Source organism: Desmodus rotundus, chromosome 1 (assembly GCF_022682495.2).
Source record: "Desmodus rotundus isolate HL8 chromosome 1, HLdesRot8A.1, whole genome shotgun sequence".
Lineage (NCBI taxonomy): Eukaryota > Metazoa > Chordata > Mammalia > Chiroptera > Phyllostomidae > Desmodus > Desmodus rotundus.
This window is the reverse complement of record NC_071387.1, coordinates 859,579-874,826: the sequence shown is the minus strand read 5'-3', so window position 1 is coordinate 874,826 and position 15,248 is coordinate 859,579. Positions and strand designations below refer to the sequence as shown.

At 63.1% G+C, this 15,248-nt stretch overlaps 2 protein-coding genes across 4 annotated transcripts in view; one reads left to right on the top strand and one right to left on the bottom strand.

The window, feature by feature from the left end:
* Positions 1–309: 309 nt before the first annotated feature.
* UAP1L1 (UDP-N-acetylglucosamine pyrophosphorylase 1 like 1) lies at positions 310–6,387 on the bottom strand. Of its 3 annotated transcripts, XR_008426170.2 has the most exons (10): positions 6,017–6,387; positions 5,156–5,360; positions 4,786–4,961; positions 4,333–4,505; positions 4,003–4,196; positions 3,496–3,636; positions 2,880–3,065; positions 2,261–2,327; positions 1,741–1,893; positions 310–1,655 (listed from the first exon to the last, which is right to left on the bottom strand). XR_008426170.2 is itself a non-coding variant. In XM_024562570.3 (9 exons), exons 1-9 carry the CDS (start codon positions 6,303–6,305, stop codon positions 1,810–1,812), a joined length of 1,515 nt encoding a protein of 504 aa, XP_024418338.2. In that variant the 5' UTR covers positions 6,306–6,387; the 3' UTR covers positions 310–1,809. The 3 variants fall into 3 exon arrangements, 2 of the variants coding, with proteins under 2 accessions (XP_024418338.2, XP_053774700.1); XM_024562570.3 differs by having other exon boundaries at positions 310–1,893; XM_053918725.2 differs by lacking the exon at positions 1,741–1,893.
* A 4,087-nt stretch (positions 6,388–10,474) lies between these two features.
* SAPCD2 (suppressor APC domain containing 2) overlaps positions 10,475–15,248 on the top strand; it is a 5,570-nt gene continuing 796 nt past the window's right edge. Inside the window, exons 1-4 of the mRNA XM_053915604.2 lie at positions 10,475–12,008; positions 14,107–14,219; positions 14,685–14,831; positions 15,121–15,228. Of these exons, the coding sequence (XP_053771579.1) occupies positions 11,411–12,008; positions 14,107–14,219; positions 14,685–14,831; positions 15,121–15,228 (966 nt within the window). The 5' untranslated portion in view covers positions 10,475–11,410. The remainder of the gene's footprint in view (positions 12,009–14,106; positions 14,220–14,684; positions 14,832–15,120; positions 15,229–15,248) is intronic.

Below are 15,248 nucleotides of genomic sequence, written 5' to 3'. Positions count from 1 at the left end.
CACAGTCCATTCCAAAAAGCAGTGACAGTCCCATGTGTGCCGTCCCGGCTTCGCATCATCCTGGCTCCATGGATGAAGGTCAGCAAATCTCGGGGAGCCGGGAGGCTTGAAGGTCAGTCTGTATCTTTTGAAGTTAGTTCCTAGGATTCTTACACGAACAGACCATTCATCTACAAGTGACGTACTAGAGCCAGCATTAGTAGAAACAGTGCAAACGAATGGTGGAGTGGGCTACCGTTCCCACTGTTGTTACAATCCCGTTGCACTCTACCACGCGTGCGGGTTAACGACTGCACTCTCCAGGCCAGGGACCAATCACAGCACACGGCGTTTATTGGCAGCTCCCTTGGCACCCCTCACCCTGCCCCTTGTATGAAAAATCAAGTTTGGCAACATTTCAAATACAATTCCTTCAGTAGCAGTTGCCTGGGGTTAGACATGGGGGCGGGGCTATAGAGGCAACAGGAAGATGTCTGTGTTGACGGGACCATCCCGCCGTGGGAGCGCAGAGCTGACGCAGGACGCAGCACTGTGGGAAGTGTGTGAACACCTCCGTGTCCTGCTGCGGTGGCGTCTTGTGATCACACACACTACAAACAGTGCCGGAAACAGTGAGGGGTGCCTGGGACCTTTGTGCTGTTTGAAACTTTATATGAAGATACAATTATTTGAAAATAACTTTTTAAAAAGTGAACTGTTAATAGTTTGCCCAGCAAACTACATAGAAAGATTGCGCGGTGTTCCTGTTCTAGCGACGAGGAGCACTCCGGACAGAACCCTGGCCGAACCCTGGCCCAGGCCTCCACCAGGTGGACCCACCTCTGCCCTAGGCCCCCAGCTTGCCTGGGGAGCAGCTGAGAAGCCCCTAAAGCACATGGTTTGGTTTTGAGGTTTACAAGAAACTGCGAGACGGCCTCGCCTCCACCATCACACCCAGGCCGGGAAGCGTGGGTGCAGCCCAGGTCTGCTCCAAGCCCCTGGAGGGACCAGCGGCACCTGGACTCACCGTCCTAATAACACCTTTGCCCTGGGGAGACCAGTGGGTTTCCTTGCAGGCTGTGGGGAGCAGCGGAGGGGAAGGGCAGGCGACCCAGTGTAGCTGCTCTGTACACTGCTCTTCACGTCAGCAGGGAGGTAGATGCCCCTGTGCTGCGTGCAGAAGGGGAGGCAGTACTGGGGCCCAGGGCAGCAAAGCCGGGACGAGAACAGGGCCCGCTGGCTTCTCCCACCCTGGGCCAGGCTGCAGGGGGGCAGGGAGGGGGCCATGGCCCTGAGTGTGGAGGCTGTGCCCCTGCCTGTCACGTATGTAGCAGGGAGGGGTGTGAGCACCAAGATCAGAGCTACCGGCAGGCTGGAGAAGGGGTGGCATTCCCAATCTAAATTCTAGTTATGACCGACGGAGGCCGGGGTACCGGTCCCACTATGCTTGGGGGCAGCCAAAACCAGCCAAGGACAGGACAGAGAGGCGGAGGCCTCAGAACAGAGAGAATTCAGTCGCAGTGTGCAGGTTGAGTGTCTCTCGTTGGCGCGGCCAGCCCTTTATGGTGACAAGTCGGGCCACTTCTGCTGTCAGCCTCAGCTAGCAGGCTGCCCTGTGACGCCTAGCCTCATCCCAGGTACTGGGTCAGCTGCCAGGTAGAGAAGGAACAGTCCCTCTATGAACCAAGAGGAAAGGAGTGAACCAGGGCTCTTCCTTCTGTGTCCCATGGTCCAGAAAGTCACAGCCGCCTGCTTTCCTACCCGGAGCCCCGGGTCAGGGCCATGTCCACACCCCTGCAGACTCCGGGGGTTGGCAGGTCTGGGAGCCAGTCAGGGACCCAATGTCCTGATCCCGTTCTCGTCCAGGATGAGTGGGGACTGGAGCTCTCGGCCTTGCAGGTACACCTCCAGACCCTTGAAACAAGCCAAGTGTCCACCTCTTGACACTGGGCAGGGGTCCCAATTCAGCCTGGAGCTGGGGAGAGGCTCCCAGGGGCAAGGGTCACATGCTACCTCTGGACCACAGGCCAGCACGATCCTCCCCTCCCCCAGCAAGGCTTGCCCTCCCGCTGCTCCCAGGACCCTCGAGGGCTTCACCACCCCCCACACACATTCTGGAAGTTCCTCTGCAACTGAAGGGCCCATTTACCCCACGGGTAAGTGAGGCAGAGCTGCGACGTTCCACCCAAGCACCCACCTCTCCCCAGACCGTCCTCCTCTGCTCAGGCAGCCTGACCCCAGAAAAACCCTTCAGAAGCCCGGACAGCCAGGTGGCTCTCACCTCTCCAGAGTAGGACACCAACGGCGAGATCTCACAGACGGCTGGAGGCTCTGCACTGCTGGGCAGGCTGAGGGAAGCCCCTTGTCAGCCTCTGCTGGTGCAGGGGTGGACCCCGGGGCCAGACCCCAGCACCACCCATCTCAGGGGCGGGTCCTGTCCTGGCCCAGCAAGCTGATCACCACATACCCAGCTGCCCACAGTCCTCTTCCTGGAAGTCTCTTCCTCTGGACCCTGGAACCCTGAGCAACAGTCCCCGCCGGAGCGGTGTGCCCCGGTCTGGGGGAGCCCTGCCCCCTGCAGGCCTCCCTCCCCGAGCCTGCACCACCAAATGTAGGCAGTGGCTGCAAACACCAGAGAAGTGGAAGCCTAATGCTCTCCTTTCCTGGCCCTGAAAAGTGACCCTCCTTGCTGTTTTCTGAACGTCCTACCTGGTTTCAAGCTTGCGAATGAGCCAGATAAGGCTGCAACTCCCACCCCTCACCTTCCCTAGGGTCCTGAGCAAACCTTGAGGGGGTTGAGCCACCAGGCAGCGGCGGTGGTCACTGCATGGCCGAGCTGGGCACACAGCCACCTGCCCAGACAGCGGCGGCACCAGCAGCACCCTGGGGCCCACACTCACCCAGGAAGCTCAGGGAGCGGGGCCCTGTGTGCACCCAGGAAGCAGGCTCCGGCCTTCAGGGCCCAGCGGTAGTGCTGGGCGAGCAGCGCCCGCCGGGCCGTGGTGGGGGTGTCCCTGTCGGCCAAGTCGGCATTCTTCAGAGGGGAGAACTCCTCGTCCCGCAGCACCTCGAAGACCACAAAGTTCCTGCAAGGACAGAACCGGTGACCGGCCAAGCTGGCCTACAGCCCCTGGTCCTGGCAGGTGGGCAGCAGGCCTAAGGAGGGCCTGCAGGCACCACCTAAGGTCCTCCCTCCTACGGCCATCAGTCAAATTGAGCCCAGATACCTGGGGAGCCCCCACACCCCAACCTGGAAACGGCAGACAGAGGGCTGAGGAGGGGCCAGGTGTGCCCCGAAGCCCATGGCCCTGAAGGTCCCTGCACTCTCACCCTCAGCAAGGCTGCTTCTCTGGCCTTCTCCCCAGACCTGCCTGCCACTCCCCAGCCCCCCCTGTGAAGGGGCACTCCCACAGTGTCCCCCAACTGCAGCCTCCGCATCCCTGCCCACCTGGGCCTCAGAACCCCCCACCAGAGCAGAAAGGGAGACACAGAAAGTAAAGGACTGCCACCACTAACTCAGCGAACTGGAACACATCAAAGACGAACTTCTCCATCTTTATCCCATTTGGTTTCGGCGGCTTCACCAGATTCCCCTCCTCGTCCACGTACGGGACCTTCTTCACGGCCACATGTGGCTTCAGCAAGGGCTCAAACTTCCTGGGGGACAGGAGGGCAAGGGGAGGCAAGAGACAGTTCAGACAGGGTGCCAGAGGGGGCCCAGCCAGGCGGGGCAGGTGGTGGATGGGCCCCAGAGGGCACCAACTGGTGGGAGCTGAGGTGGGTCTGTGGGAGGGCACAGGCACCCTCATCGCTGCCCAGGAGCACCGGCAACCGGGGCAGAGGTGGTGCCCGTGGGCTGCGGGCCACGCCCCAGGACGTGTAGGCTGGCCCGGCGGCACAGCCTTCCTTCCAGCAGCTGCCCGGCTCTCCGCAGCCTCTGGCTTCTTTCCATACCAAGAACCTTTCTCCATCCCAGCCCACTGCCAGTGCCTCACCAGGGGTCGGCCTCCGGTCACCGCTCACCTGGTGACCACCTGCAGGAAGCTTCGCGTGAAGAAGTGGTTGCAGATGTTCCCTGCGTTGTAGAGCAGGCCCCCGGCGGGCGTTCGCAGGCTGGCGGTCTCGGGGCTGATCTCGCTGTACTCCACCACCTGGGGGACGCCGTCCACCTGGCACACCACGCCCACAGGCTCCTCGGGGTAAGCCTTTTCCACCACCTGCGGCCACGACAGAGGGGCTGGCAGGGCACTGCGGGGCTGGAGGTGCGGCTGGGGCGGGGCAATGCTGTGAGGGGGGGCGGGCGGGACAGGAGGGGCTGGGAGGGAAGAGGCGGTTCGGGGCAGGAGGGCTCACCTTGGCACCGCAGTCAGCGCCTTGCAGCACACAGAAGCCCACGAAGGCGGGGTCTGCCAGCCGCGCCAGGATGTTGTCCACACAGTACACGTGCACAAACTCTACTCCCCGGCGCTCCATGTCCTCTAGAACCTGGTGGTCCGCCAGCGCGCAGTACAGGCCCCCGTTGCCGTCTGCAGAGAAGGGGTGCGCCTTGTGAGGGCTGCAGCCTGGCCTCACCTGGCTAGTGGGGGGCGGGGGGGTTGTGCTGGAGGTGGAGGCCCCTCGTGGTCGGACCTTGAGCCCGAAGCGGCTCCCTTGCTATCCCGGTAGTCCTGTGTTCGTGCCACGTGGCAGACAGAATTCAGGGCCCGGACAGGGAAGGCCGCCCTCCCAGGACCACACAGTCTCCAGGCGGCACATTGCGGCCTGTCCCAGGCCTGCTCCGTGTGCGAGGCCAGGGGCCAGGTCTACCTGGGGCCATGGCAACCTTGTCTTTCCGCTCCAAGATGGCCTTCCCGTCGAAGGTCACAACAGGCAGCATGCGCTGCTCAAACAGGACCACGTTGTCGGGGTCCAGGCGAAAGAAGTCGTGCTCCTTGAAGAACTCAGCCGTGGGCCCCAGAGTGAACTCACTCGTCATGACGTACCTGCCGAGGGAGGGGAGGCCTGATGGGGGCTGGCAATGGGATCCGGTCTGGGTGGGGGCCTCAGGCCTGTCTGGGTGGATGCCAGTCTCTGTCCAGGGCTGTGCAAGGGTTGGGTTTCAAATCTTGGTGTAGGGCAGAGCTGGGGCTACATGGGGGGACAACTCTGGGGCCAAGGTCATGCAGAGAGGACACACCAGGGCACTGTGCAGCGGACTCCGTGGCGCTCACCGGCCAGCTGCTCCACCCGCCGAATCCTCTCTGCCTGCAGCTGATACAGAGTCTTCTGGCTGGGCAGCCCCACCTGATACATGCCCTTGGGGTAGGTCACACCCAGGCGTGTGCCCTGCCCACCCGCCAGCAGCAGGACGGCCACCTTGTTCAGGGCGATCTGGCGGAAACCTGGGGACAGGGGGTGCCATGAAGAGACGCCTGGGACCCACCACACTGCCCCCCCTTCACCTCACAGGAAGGCAAGCTGGTATCTGGGACAGAGACTCCTGATAGCCCCCAGACAGAAGTTTCCAGACAGCCTAACCTGGCCCTGACCCTGCAGAGGTTTGGATGGTGTCCCCTGGGTTCATTCCCAACCTGGTCCTTCAGAGGGAACACGGGGGACAGGAGCGTGCACAAGTGTTCAAGGGGTCCCCTGTTGCCGATACGCCTGGGGGCTGGCTGGGCACTAGCTGGCCAGATGTGCGCACGCATACAGCTCTCTCCCGCGCGGCTGCCAGCCCGGGAGAGAGCGTCTGGGGGCGCCCCGCGGCGGTCCCAGCTTGATAGTGTGAGAAAGGAGGAGACTGCACGTGGACCAAGCCAAAGGGGGAAAGGATTGAGGGTGGGAGATCGGGGAAGGGAAGTGGTGGCAGGAAAAAGGAGACAACTGTACATAAACAACAATAAAAAAAACCAACCCCACAGAAAAACAAAGCACTAAAACAAACTGAACTTCTCCAAGCACCGTCTCTCCTCTCGCCCTCCTCTGTGGGCAAGACCCCTTCCGGCCGGCCAGGAGCGCCCCGCTATCTCCGCCCCGACCCGGCCTCCGGACGCCTTACCTTCCTCCTCCCAGAGTCGCCGCCTCTCCGCGTCGCTCCGGCTCACGCTGCCCACGCGCTCGGGGGGTAGGGGACGCAGGCGCTTGGCTAGGTCGGGCGGCGGGCCCGGGGGACTCGCACAGGCCGCGGCCGCGCGCTGGCAGTGCTCTCGCAGCGCCTCGGGCTCCAGCGACTCCAGCTCCGCCAGCAGCGCGGCGCGCGGCCCAGGCGCCAGCTCCGCACAGAAGCGCAGGAGATGCTCCTGGCCCGCGCGCTGCAGGCGTGCGCGCACGTCCTGCTCCGAAACCATGTCGCGGTGGCCACTGCTGTCGGCCCCCTTGGCACTCGTGACCCCTGCGCTCCGACCGGCGTCACGGGACTCAGCGGGCGGTGCTGGCCCTAGCGCCCCGCCCCTGCCCCGGAGCTCAAGCCCAGCTGCGGCCTCGACTCCGCCCCACCCACACCGCTGGGGTCGCGCTCGCTGCAGTGGACCTACGAGCCAGCCTCGACGCCAGGAACGCCTGAGGCGTAGGGGATGGGGCACCTCGAGTTGAAGAGTCCTTCCCTGCAGGTTCTGCAACTCCCCTTTCGGGGCTCAGGTGGACTGACTTCAGTTCAAAAACACCACTTCTGGCCCTGGATTGAACGCTGGCCAGTAAACCAGGGTGGCGCTGGTTCGATTCCTGGTCAGGGCAAAGGCCTGGATTTTTGGGAGGGGTCCCGGTGGGGGACTGGCAAGACGCAACCGCACATTGTTTCTCTCCCTTTCTCCCTCCCTTCCCTTCTCTAAAAATAAATACGTAAAATCACAAAACACCCCTTCTGCCCACTGCCCTGGATGGGCGGCTCGCGGGAGGGAAAGCTAGGGTCTGTCCCTGCACGCAGCCACATCTGCACTTACCAAGACGCCTGGTAGCAGGGCCATCAGCCCTGGAAGAGGCCGGACGCACAGCTGGTCTGGGCTGCAGGCGATGGACCCAGGTCAGCAGCAGGGCTAGGTGTCTGGATGTCACCAAGGCCCAAGAAAGCCACCCTGCATCCTTCACACCCCTCCTCCTCCCCGTTGCCCCTGTGCCTAGAACCACTCAGGAGCCACCCCTCTCCCTGCCTTGTTATTTTAACTCTCAGGCTTTAAAATATCTTGCTGTTTATGACCTTCCTTGTGACAAATATGCAACTATCTTCAGTCACCTGGGGACAGAAAAAAATTTTTTTAAGAGAGAGGTAGGGAAGGAGAGAGGGAGAGAAACATCAATGTGTGGTTGCCTCTAATGTGCCCCCAACTGGGGACCTGGCCGGCAACCCAGGCATGTGCCCTGACTGAGAATCAAACCAGGGACCCTTTGGTTTGCAGGCGGGCACTCTGTCCACTGAACCAGACCAGCCAGGGCTAAAGAGTTTATTTGTTTCTAGAGAGATGGGAAGGGAGAGACAAAGGGAGGGAGAGGAACATCGATTGGCTGCCTCTTGTGCGCCCCCAGCAGGGGACCGAACCTGCAGTCTAGGCTTGTGCCCTGACTGGGAATCGAACCTGCAATCCTTCGGTTCACAGACCTGCGCTCAATACACTGAGCTACACCAAACAAGGCAGAACTTTCTTTTAGAAACTAGTCTCGTCAAGTCAAAAAGTAATACATGCCCATGGTTAAAACGAATCTATTTTTACTATTTTTATTTTTTAATATATTTTATTGATTACGCTATTACAGTTGCCTCACCCCCTCCCCTTATTACCCTCCACCTGCACCCTCCTTCCCATGGTTAAAACGAATGTAAGCGGTGGTTTGGGACTCGACATGAAAAGGGGCCTTCGGCCAGGCCTGCTCGGCCCACCTCTGTTGAGGCAACTGTGTCTCCTTGCAAGCAGCTTCAGCATGTCGTGCCCCTCCCACTGCACACGCCCGGGCCCTGCCGGGGTGAGGAGGCAGGCCTTCCCAGCTCCCTTGGAGGCCCCTGTGAGTTCTGTGGACCTGGCAGTCATTCTCTTCCAAGGATGGTCTGAGGCTGCCTCAGGAGCTTTGCACGTACTGTGGCTCCAACTGGACAACCACTGTTCCCCCAGAAAGACCTGTGACTTCCTGCCGGGCTTCGTCAGGCCTCTGCTCCTGTCACCTCTTTGCGGAGACCCTCCCAGGTCATGTCCCCTAAGAGGGCACCCTCCCAGACTTCTCTGTTCCTTCCTGCCTTTCTGCACACTCTGCTGCCTGACCCGCCACCCTGCTCGGAAGCAAACTCCACAAGAGAGGGGGGTTGTTGGCTCACGGCCCTGCCCATCACGGTAGACTAATGCCCAGCACACAGGAGGCAGGCAGGTAGTGTTTGTTGACTGAATGCATGAGTGTTGGGTCCCAGCCTGTGACTGGGCTGCAGCAAGTGTCCAAGGAGTGCTTGCGGAATGAATGAATGAATGAATAGTCTGCTCTGCTCCAATACTTAGAAGAGCAGTTTGGGGCAGATGCTGCAGGTAGAGGGTGTGTGTGTGGGGGTGGGGAACTAGCAGAGCAGCCTCCACACCCCAGAACAGAGTCCATGGGAACTCTTATTGCCCCTGCACTCATGTCCTTGAAGGCAGGTATCAGAACATGAACTTGGGGCCTGTCTGGGTCAAGGCAACCCCTGCACCCTGCCTCAAGGTGGGAGTGGACCTGAAATCAGAAGGGTTTGGACAGTCGGGACTGTGCAGCCAGAGGCAGCTGCAGAGCCAAGAGGAAAGGATTGGACCTGCCTGGGCAGATGCGGGTACAGACAGGTGGGTGTGCCAGTGGGGAAGCAGCGGGTGACCATCTCCTGGACCACTTGCCAAAGGCAGGCTTGTGGCCAAGGAGACGCCTTCCCTCTGTCAGAGGACCTCATTCAAAGGGCTCAGGGGAGCAGGGCCCAGAGCCAGCACAGGTCGCTGGTTTTAGTCGCAGAAGTAGAGACCAGAGAACCTTGGGACAGGCTCAGGGGCGGTGAGGCAGCTGCGTGTTTTCACTCCCCGCCCAGTTTGAGGCAGGGACAGAGAGGCCCTGTCCCCCTGCCCACCTCCAGGAAGCTCCAGACTGGCACAGCAAGAATATAATCATGACTGGGATGGCGCCTCAAAAAGCACCAGGTCTTCAGGGGACCCACCTGGCCAGGGGCTCTGAGGAGCCCCCCACGTGACAGCAAGGTTGAAAGCTACAGTTGGGGACGTGTCGGGCCAGGCTGGAGAGCGGGCTGGAAGGAGGAAGTGATCAGAGTTCGGGGCAGGCCGGCCTCGGGGCCACACCTTCCTCCCGCGCCCTGAGCCGGCACCAGTTCCTTTCTCCTGCACCTTCCTCCAGAGCCTGGCCAGGGCCACGAGGAAGCTCACGGGCCAAAAGCCAGCGGGGGCTGCCGTCCCCACAGCTTCACACTCCTGTGCACGGTGGGCTGGGGCTTACGGGCCCCAGCCTGGCCCGGGCACTGCCGGCCACTGGCCTCCACACCCACACTAACTCCACAGAGCTGTCTTCAGCCCTCACTCTGGCTCGGGGCCCCATGCAAGCACAGCGTTTCCACTGTGACCTCCAGGATAAGGTTCCCCATGTGCCAGCCATCCACTGAGCACCCACCGTGGGCCAGGCCAGTGCCGGGTCTGGGGCGGCCCCACCCTGCCCCGCAAGAGCACAGGGGCTCGTGAGGAGACAGCCACCTTAGCAAGCAGAATGCAGCCCCGGGCTTTGAGGGTCAGAGTACCGACACCTAGGCTGACTGTCAGGGTTGGGTCAGGTGTCTGAGCGGAGTTTTGCAGGACCAGCCCAGTGACCAGCCTGGAGCAGACAGGGAAGGGCATTCCCGGTAGAAAAGCCACCGCACACAAAGGCCCAAGCTGAGGGGATGCCAGGCATCCTGGGCATGGAGGACCAGGAGGGGGTGCTGGGAGCTGAGTGGAAAGAGGAGGGGAACTGCAGGGCAAAGAGCTTGGATGCCGCCCTGAGACTTTGGCAGGTCCCCCCAAATTCCTTACCACAAAGGATCCCTGAGTCTGATGGTTAACTCCAGGGGAGAAGTGGACCCAGGACACTCCCTGGCCAGGGCAGCTGTCCTTGTAGCCTGGCACGTGGGCACCAGTTCCTTGGGGCCCAAGGACACAGGGGCCCAGGTAGGCAAGCCACCCAAGGTGGGCCTGAGGGAGGCCAGCCAGAGGGCCAACGTGAACCCTGTGCGGGGGCCTGTCTGGAGGGGATGTCTGGTGACTCTTCGCTGATTTATCCCTGGAGATAAACAGTCTGCCTAGAAAGTAGCAGATGAACACTCTGTGGCAAGGTGCCCGTGGTGTGGGGGTGTCTGGGAAGACCCTTGCGGGAGGCACAGGGACCAGGGCAGGGCCTAGAGGACAGGCAATGGTGAAGGGGGGGTTCCAGGCAGACAGCCTCTGGGCAGCTCCCTGAGATGGGCTCCAGAGCTGGACAGCAGGCTAGGCCTCCTGGGTCCGCCCAGACTGACCAGGCAGAGACGATCTGGCTGGACAGAAAGGGTCCAGGGGACACAGGGTCACCTGGCTGGCCTGAGGAGGCTGTGAGAGCTCAGGGAGCAGGTGGAGGGGTGTCCAGCCAGAGGAAGAGGCTGGAGCAGAGGACCTTGGGAACTGAGGAGAGCTGGTCACCAGATGGGGATCTGGGGACACAGGAAAAAGTGGCTTTGTCCTGCAACAGGCAGGAAAGGCCAGGCTGTCCCCAGGGGCCAGGGGAGGGGCTCGCAGCAGTGGGGACAGAGAGGCCTCTGTGAGGGGAAGCGCCCAGCTGGCTGGAGCCCACAATCCTCTTGGGGACCGCTTGTCGAAAGAGAAAGAGGCTCCAGAGTCGGTGGTGTCTGTGCCCGAGACCCTCAGCAAAGAGCGCGCAGGGGAGCTAGAGGGGGAAGGTGGGTCCCTAGAGGGGGTGTACTCCCCAGCCTTATCCCAAGAGGCCACCTGGGGACAGGTTTTGTATTGGGCGCCAGGCCCAGCGGCCAATCCGGGAGAGGTCTGAACCTGGATGAGAGGATTGGTGTGGTGGGGGTGGAGAGAGGAAGGGGTCCTCTGGGGCCTCCCTCCTCCACCCCACGAGGCCGGGAGGTAGAAGGAGTGGGCCGACACCGCCCCTACTAGCTCTGGGCCTCCGCGTGCACCCGGCTCCTACAGACATCGCGGCGGGAGCCCCCTGGGCGCTGGCCCCTCGACCGGAAAATCAAACCCGGCTGGCGGTCTCTCAGCCAATCAGGGAGAAGGTGGGCCAGCCTTAGCCAATGGCCGCCGCATATGTTGATGAGCACTGACGCCACGAGGAGGCCCATTCAAAAAGTAGCAGCTATTGTCGCTACCGGGTGCGTGCGCTTGCCCGGCCCCGCTGTTGAGCTGCGCGGGGGCCGGACCCGGGCACACACAGGGACTCAGCCTGGGGCGGGCCCAGGACAGAGCCCGGCGGCGGGCCCATGGCCGGAGCCGCGATGACCGAGCCGGGCCGCCCGCCGCCCGCCGCGCCCCCGGAGCCCAGCATAGAGGGGCTGCCGCGCGCCTTCCTGCAGAGCCTGCGCACCCTCTTTGATATCCTGGACGACCGATGCCGCGGCTACGTGCACCTGCGCGAGATAGAGTCCCGCTGGCAGGGCGCCGACACACGCGAGCTGCCCAGCGGCGTGCTCCAGGGCCTGCGCCAGGTGGCCCCGGCCAGCGGCTACCTGACCTTCGAGCGCTTCGTGGCCGGCCTCCGCACCTCGCTGCTGAGCGCCGACGGAGGCCCGCGAGGCCCGGCGCGCGCCCCGGCCCGGGGAGGTGGCCCAGCGCGCTCCGGGGGACAGCCGCCGCCTCCTCCGCCACCGCAGCGCCTGGTGTTCGCGCCCGCCGACGAGCCGCGGACGGTCCTGGAGAGGAAGCCCCTGCCACTGGGTGCGCGCCCCCCGGCGGCCGGTCCCGGCGGCACGGCCCGGAGTCTGGAAAAGTTGTGCGGACTGGCGGAGGCGGCGCCCGGCCTCGCCGAGCCGGAGCGGCCGCAGGGAGCGGCGCTGGAGCGGAGCTCGAGCACGGACGCTGGTGAGTGCGGGGCAGCTCGCCTCGTAGCTCCCCACCTCGGCCGGCACCTGACGCCGGAACCTGAGAAGTACGGCCCCTGCATCGCCCACCGGGGGCGGGGACGGGGACGGGCTGCTCTTCCTGGTCCTCTGAGCCTGGAAGGGAAAGAGGCCTGGTACCGATCTGCGTGCTCCCCCTACCACAGCGTGAAGCCACCAGGGCCAAGGGGCTGGTGGGTGACTCCGCAAACCCCACCAGGAACTTGCTCTGTCCCAAACATGCGCTAGGCATTGGAGACACCTTCCGGGTGTGAGGGAGGTCTCCACCTCAAATACCTGCTCTATACTTGGGGACACCTGGGCCGTGGTTTCATCCCTGGTGACTGCTTAGGACCCAGGAGTGTCCAACCTATTGGCATCTGTGCGCCACACTGGAAGAAGAGTTGTCTTGAGCCCCGCATTAAATTTTCGTGTAATCACAAAAAAAAATCTCATAATGTTTTAGGTAAACTTATGATTTTGTGTTGGGCTGCATTCACAGCCATCCTGGGCTGAAGGTTGGACACCTGGCTGAGGCAGAGGTGTCCCTCTAATGCAGACCAGATGGTCTCCTAGACCGTGGAGGGGGGACTGTTTTGACTTCTTGGGTCCTTCTCAGTCTGACCTCTAGGCCAAGAGGGTTAGGCCTACTGCCCCCACTGTCCCCACTGAGGTCCAGGCAGATGAAGGCTGCTTCTGCAGGAGGACCTGGCCTGGCTGGGCGGGGGGGGGGGGGGGGGGGGCTGGGGGGTGGGGGTGGCCTTGGAGGCCTGTGGGGCTGGGGAGGAACATGGGCCACAGCCCTTGGGAATGGCCAGCAGGCTCCCTGCCTGACTTCTGGTCCAGTGGGCAGGGACAGAGATGGCTGAAGGTCCCCATGCCTGCCCTGGGAGCAGGACCTGCAGGATGGCAGCTCCCGGCCTTTTCGGTGCTGCCTTCTGCTTGCCAGCCTCATCGGGCCCCTGCCCCAGCCTCTTCCACCTTCCCCAGCCCCCGAGCCCCCGTCTCTGCCTCCTGGTCATCCAGCGGGTCTAGTGTGCTGTTGCAGGGTAACCTGGAATCTGTCTGTGGACCTGATAGTGTAGACCAGGTCCAGGCGTTCTGGGGTGTCCCTGCCTCTCCCAGCCGCCCTCTGCCTGTACCTTCTCTACCACACACTGCAGGTTGCAACGTGAACTCTAAGCCTGTTCAGAGCCTGTCTGCCAGGGCTGGCTGGCAGCCCACATGCCACCTTGTGCCAGCCCCCTGGATATGTCCCTGCCAGGCACACCTACACCCCCTGCTTGCATCACCCTCCCACTCCCATGGCCTCTGAAGATGAGCCTGGTGTGATGGGTAGGGCAAGGGAGCCAGGGGAGGGGGCCTGCGTACCTGCACCCCTCCCCCCTCCCAGGAGGCCCTGCACACACTCCCCCATTCTCCAAGGAGCCGGCTGGCCCTCCAGGAGGCTCTCACAGGCAACCCGAGCTTTCTGGCTGCAGGTGGACGTGTGAGCCGCAAAAGCTCCTGTTCCCTGTTTAGTGCACTGCATCTGCACACAGGCAAGGCCTGACTGAGCTGCCACCCACACCTGGGCGCGTCAGGTCCCTGCCACCCACGCTCCCACACGTTGCCTGCACGAACCCACCCTTAAGGCCCAGCACAAGGAGAGAAGCGTCTCCCCCGTCTCGCTCAGTACCTCAGCCTTTGAGACCAGAAGTGGGACTGGGGGTGCGGGATGAGCTGGGTAAGCAAGCCCCTGTCCTCAGGGAGCTCACACCCTGCACATGTGTGGCGTGTGCGGACATGCAGCCACAGGCCCCAGGCAGGTGTGAGGGGAGCTGGTGGGAGTTAAGTGGGGATGAGACCCCAGCCAGACACAGAGGTGAGGTGTGGGTCGGACTGGTCCGCTGCCCGAGGCTCTGAGGCTGGACTGAGGTGGGAAGCACCCGGAGAGGCCCCAGAGGCCTGCAGGTGTGTGCTGAGCTTTGCTTGCCAGGGGTGGTGGGAGTGTGGCCCTGGAAGGCCCTGGAAGCCAGCTGCCGGGGTCGAGCTCGCCTAGGCAGGCTTGGAGGTGAGCCAGGCCCACACCTCTGCTGCAGGTGTGGCGGCCGGCAGGGCATGGGAGCTAGGCGTGGGGGACGCACGGCGGGCCCCCCGTGCCCGGGGCGAACGGCGGAGGCACACCATCACCCACGGAGTGGACTGTGACCTGGTGAGAGGGGTCCTGGGGCTCTGGGGCTCTCTCTGTCTTGCCTAGGATTGGACTCGGCCCCCACGCTTGGTCTCCTGGACCACCCCTCTGCCTGGGAGGTGGCAGCCAGGCCTGGGTTCTGGGGGCCGCCTGCAACAGGAATGGGGGTCAGTTCTAAATGCCTCTCCCCACCCGGGCTCGAATCCACCTGAGGGATGAAATGGCCTGCAGTCGGGTCAGGAAGTCCTTCAGGGAGGCGGCAGCGTGGGTGTGCTGTGGGCATGGCTCCTCCCTGGGGAAGTTCCCCTGCCCAGCCACTGCCTGAGGCTCCCTTCTGCTCAGGGGCCCAGCTCACCATGTTCCCTGGGGAGGCCAGGCCCCCCAGGAGGCATGTGAGGGCTCACACACAGGTGCGCCTATGGGTAGGTGCGTGCAGACCCACACCGAGAGTGTGCTCATTGGCACGTGTGCGTCCTCGTGTGGCAGCTGAAGCAGATGGCGGAGCTGGATCAGGAGAAGGAGGTGCTGCTGCAGGGGCTGCAGATGATGGCCCGGGGCCGCGACTGGTACCAGCAGCAGCTGCAGCGTGTGCAGGAGCGCCAGCGCCGCCTGGGCCAGAGCAGGGCCAGCGCCGTGAGTGACACTGCCCATCCCCCACCCGCCAGCGACCACCCACCTATGCCTGGCACCCCGGCAGGTGTAGGACTGCCCCCCTCTTCAGGGCGCAGTGGCTGTCCCTCCACCCAGGGTGCTGGGACCCCCCCCCCATGGAGAGGGCCCCCCACCAGCAACACCCTTGGACTCTCGGCTCTAAGCAGTAACTTTTGGGTCAGGAGAGCCACCTGTGGGGACCCCCTCGAGGCATGGTGGCTTTACCTGGAATGGCCCTGCTCTCTAATACCCCTTCCCCGCTTCCTCCCAGGACTTTGCGGCTGAGGGGAGCCCCCGCCCACTGGGGCGACTGCTGCCCAAGGTGCAGGAGGTGGCCCGGTGCCTGGGGGAGCTGCTGGCTGCAGCCTGTGCCAGTTCGGTGAGTGCCCTGCACCCCCC

Excerpts from the sequence above, each read along its gene's own strand:
- UAP1L1 (XM_024562570.3), bottom strand. The coding sequence starts at position 6,305 with ATGGTTTCGGAGCAGGACGTGCGCGCACGCCTGCAGCGCGCGGGCCAG. Across the intron at positions 3,637-4,002 it reads TTCCTGCAGGTGGTCACCAG|GAAGTTTGAGCCCTTGCTGA; the intron begins GTGAGCGGTGAC and ends CCTGTCCCCCAG. Across the intron at positions 3,066-3,495 it reads GATGTGTTCCAGTTCGCTGA|GAACTTTGTGGTCTTCGAGG; the intron begins GTTAGTGGTGGC and ends CTGTCCTTGCAG.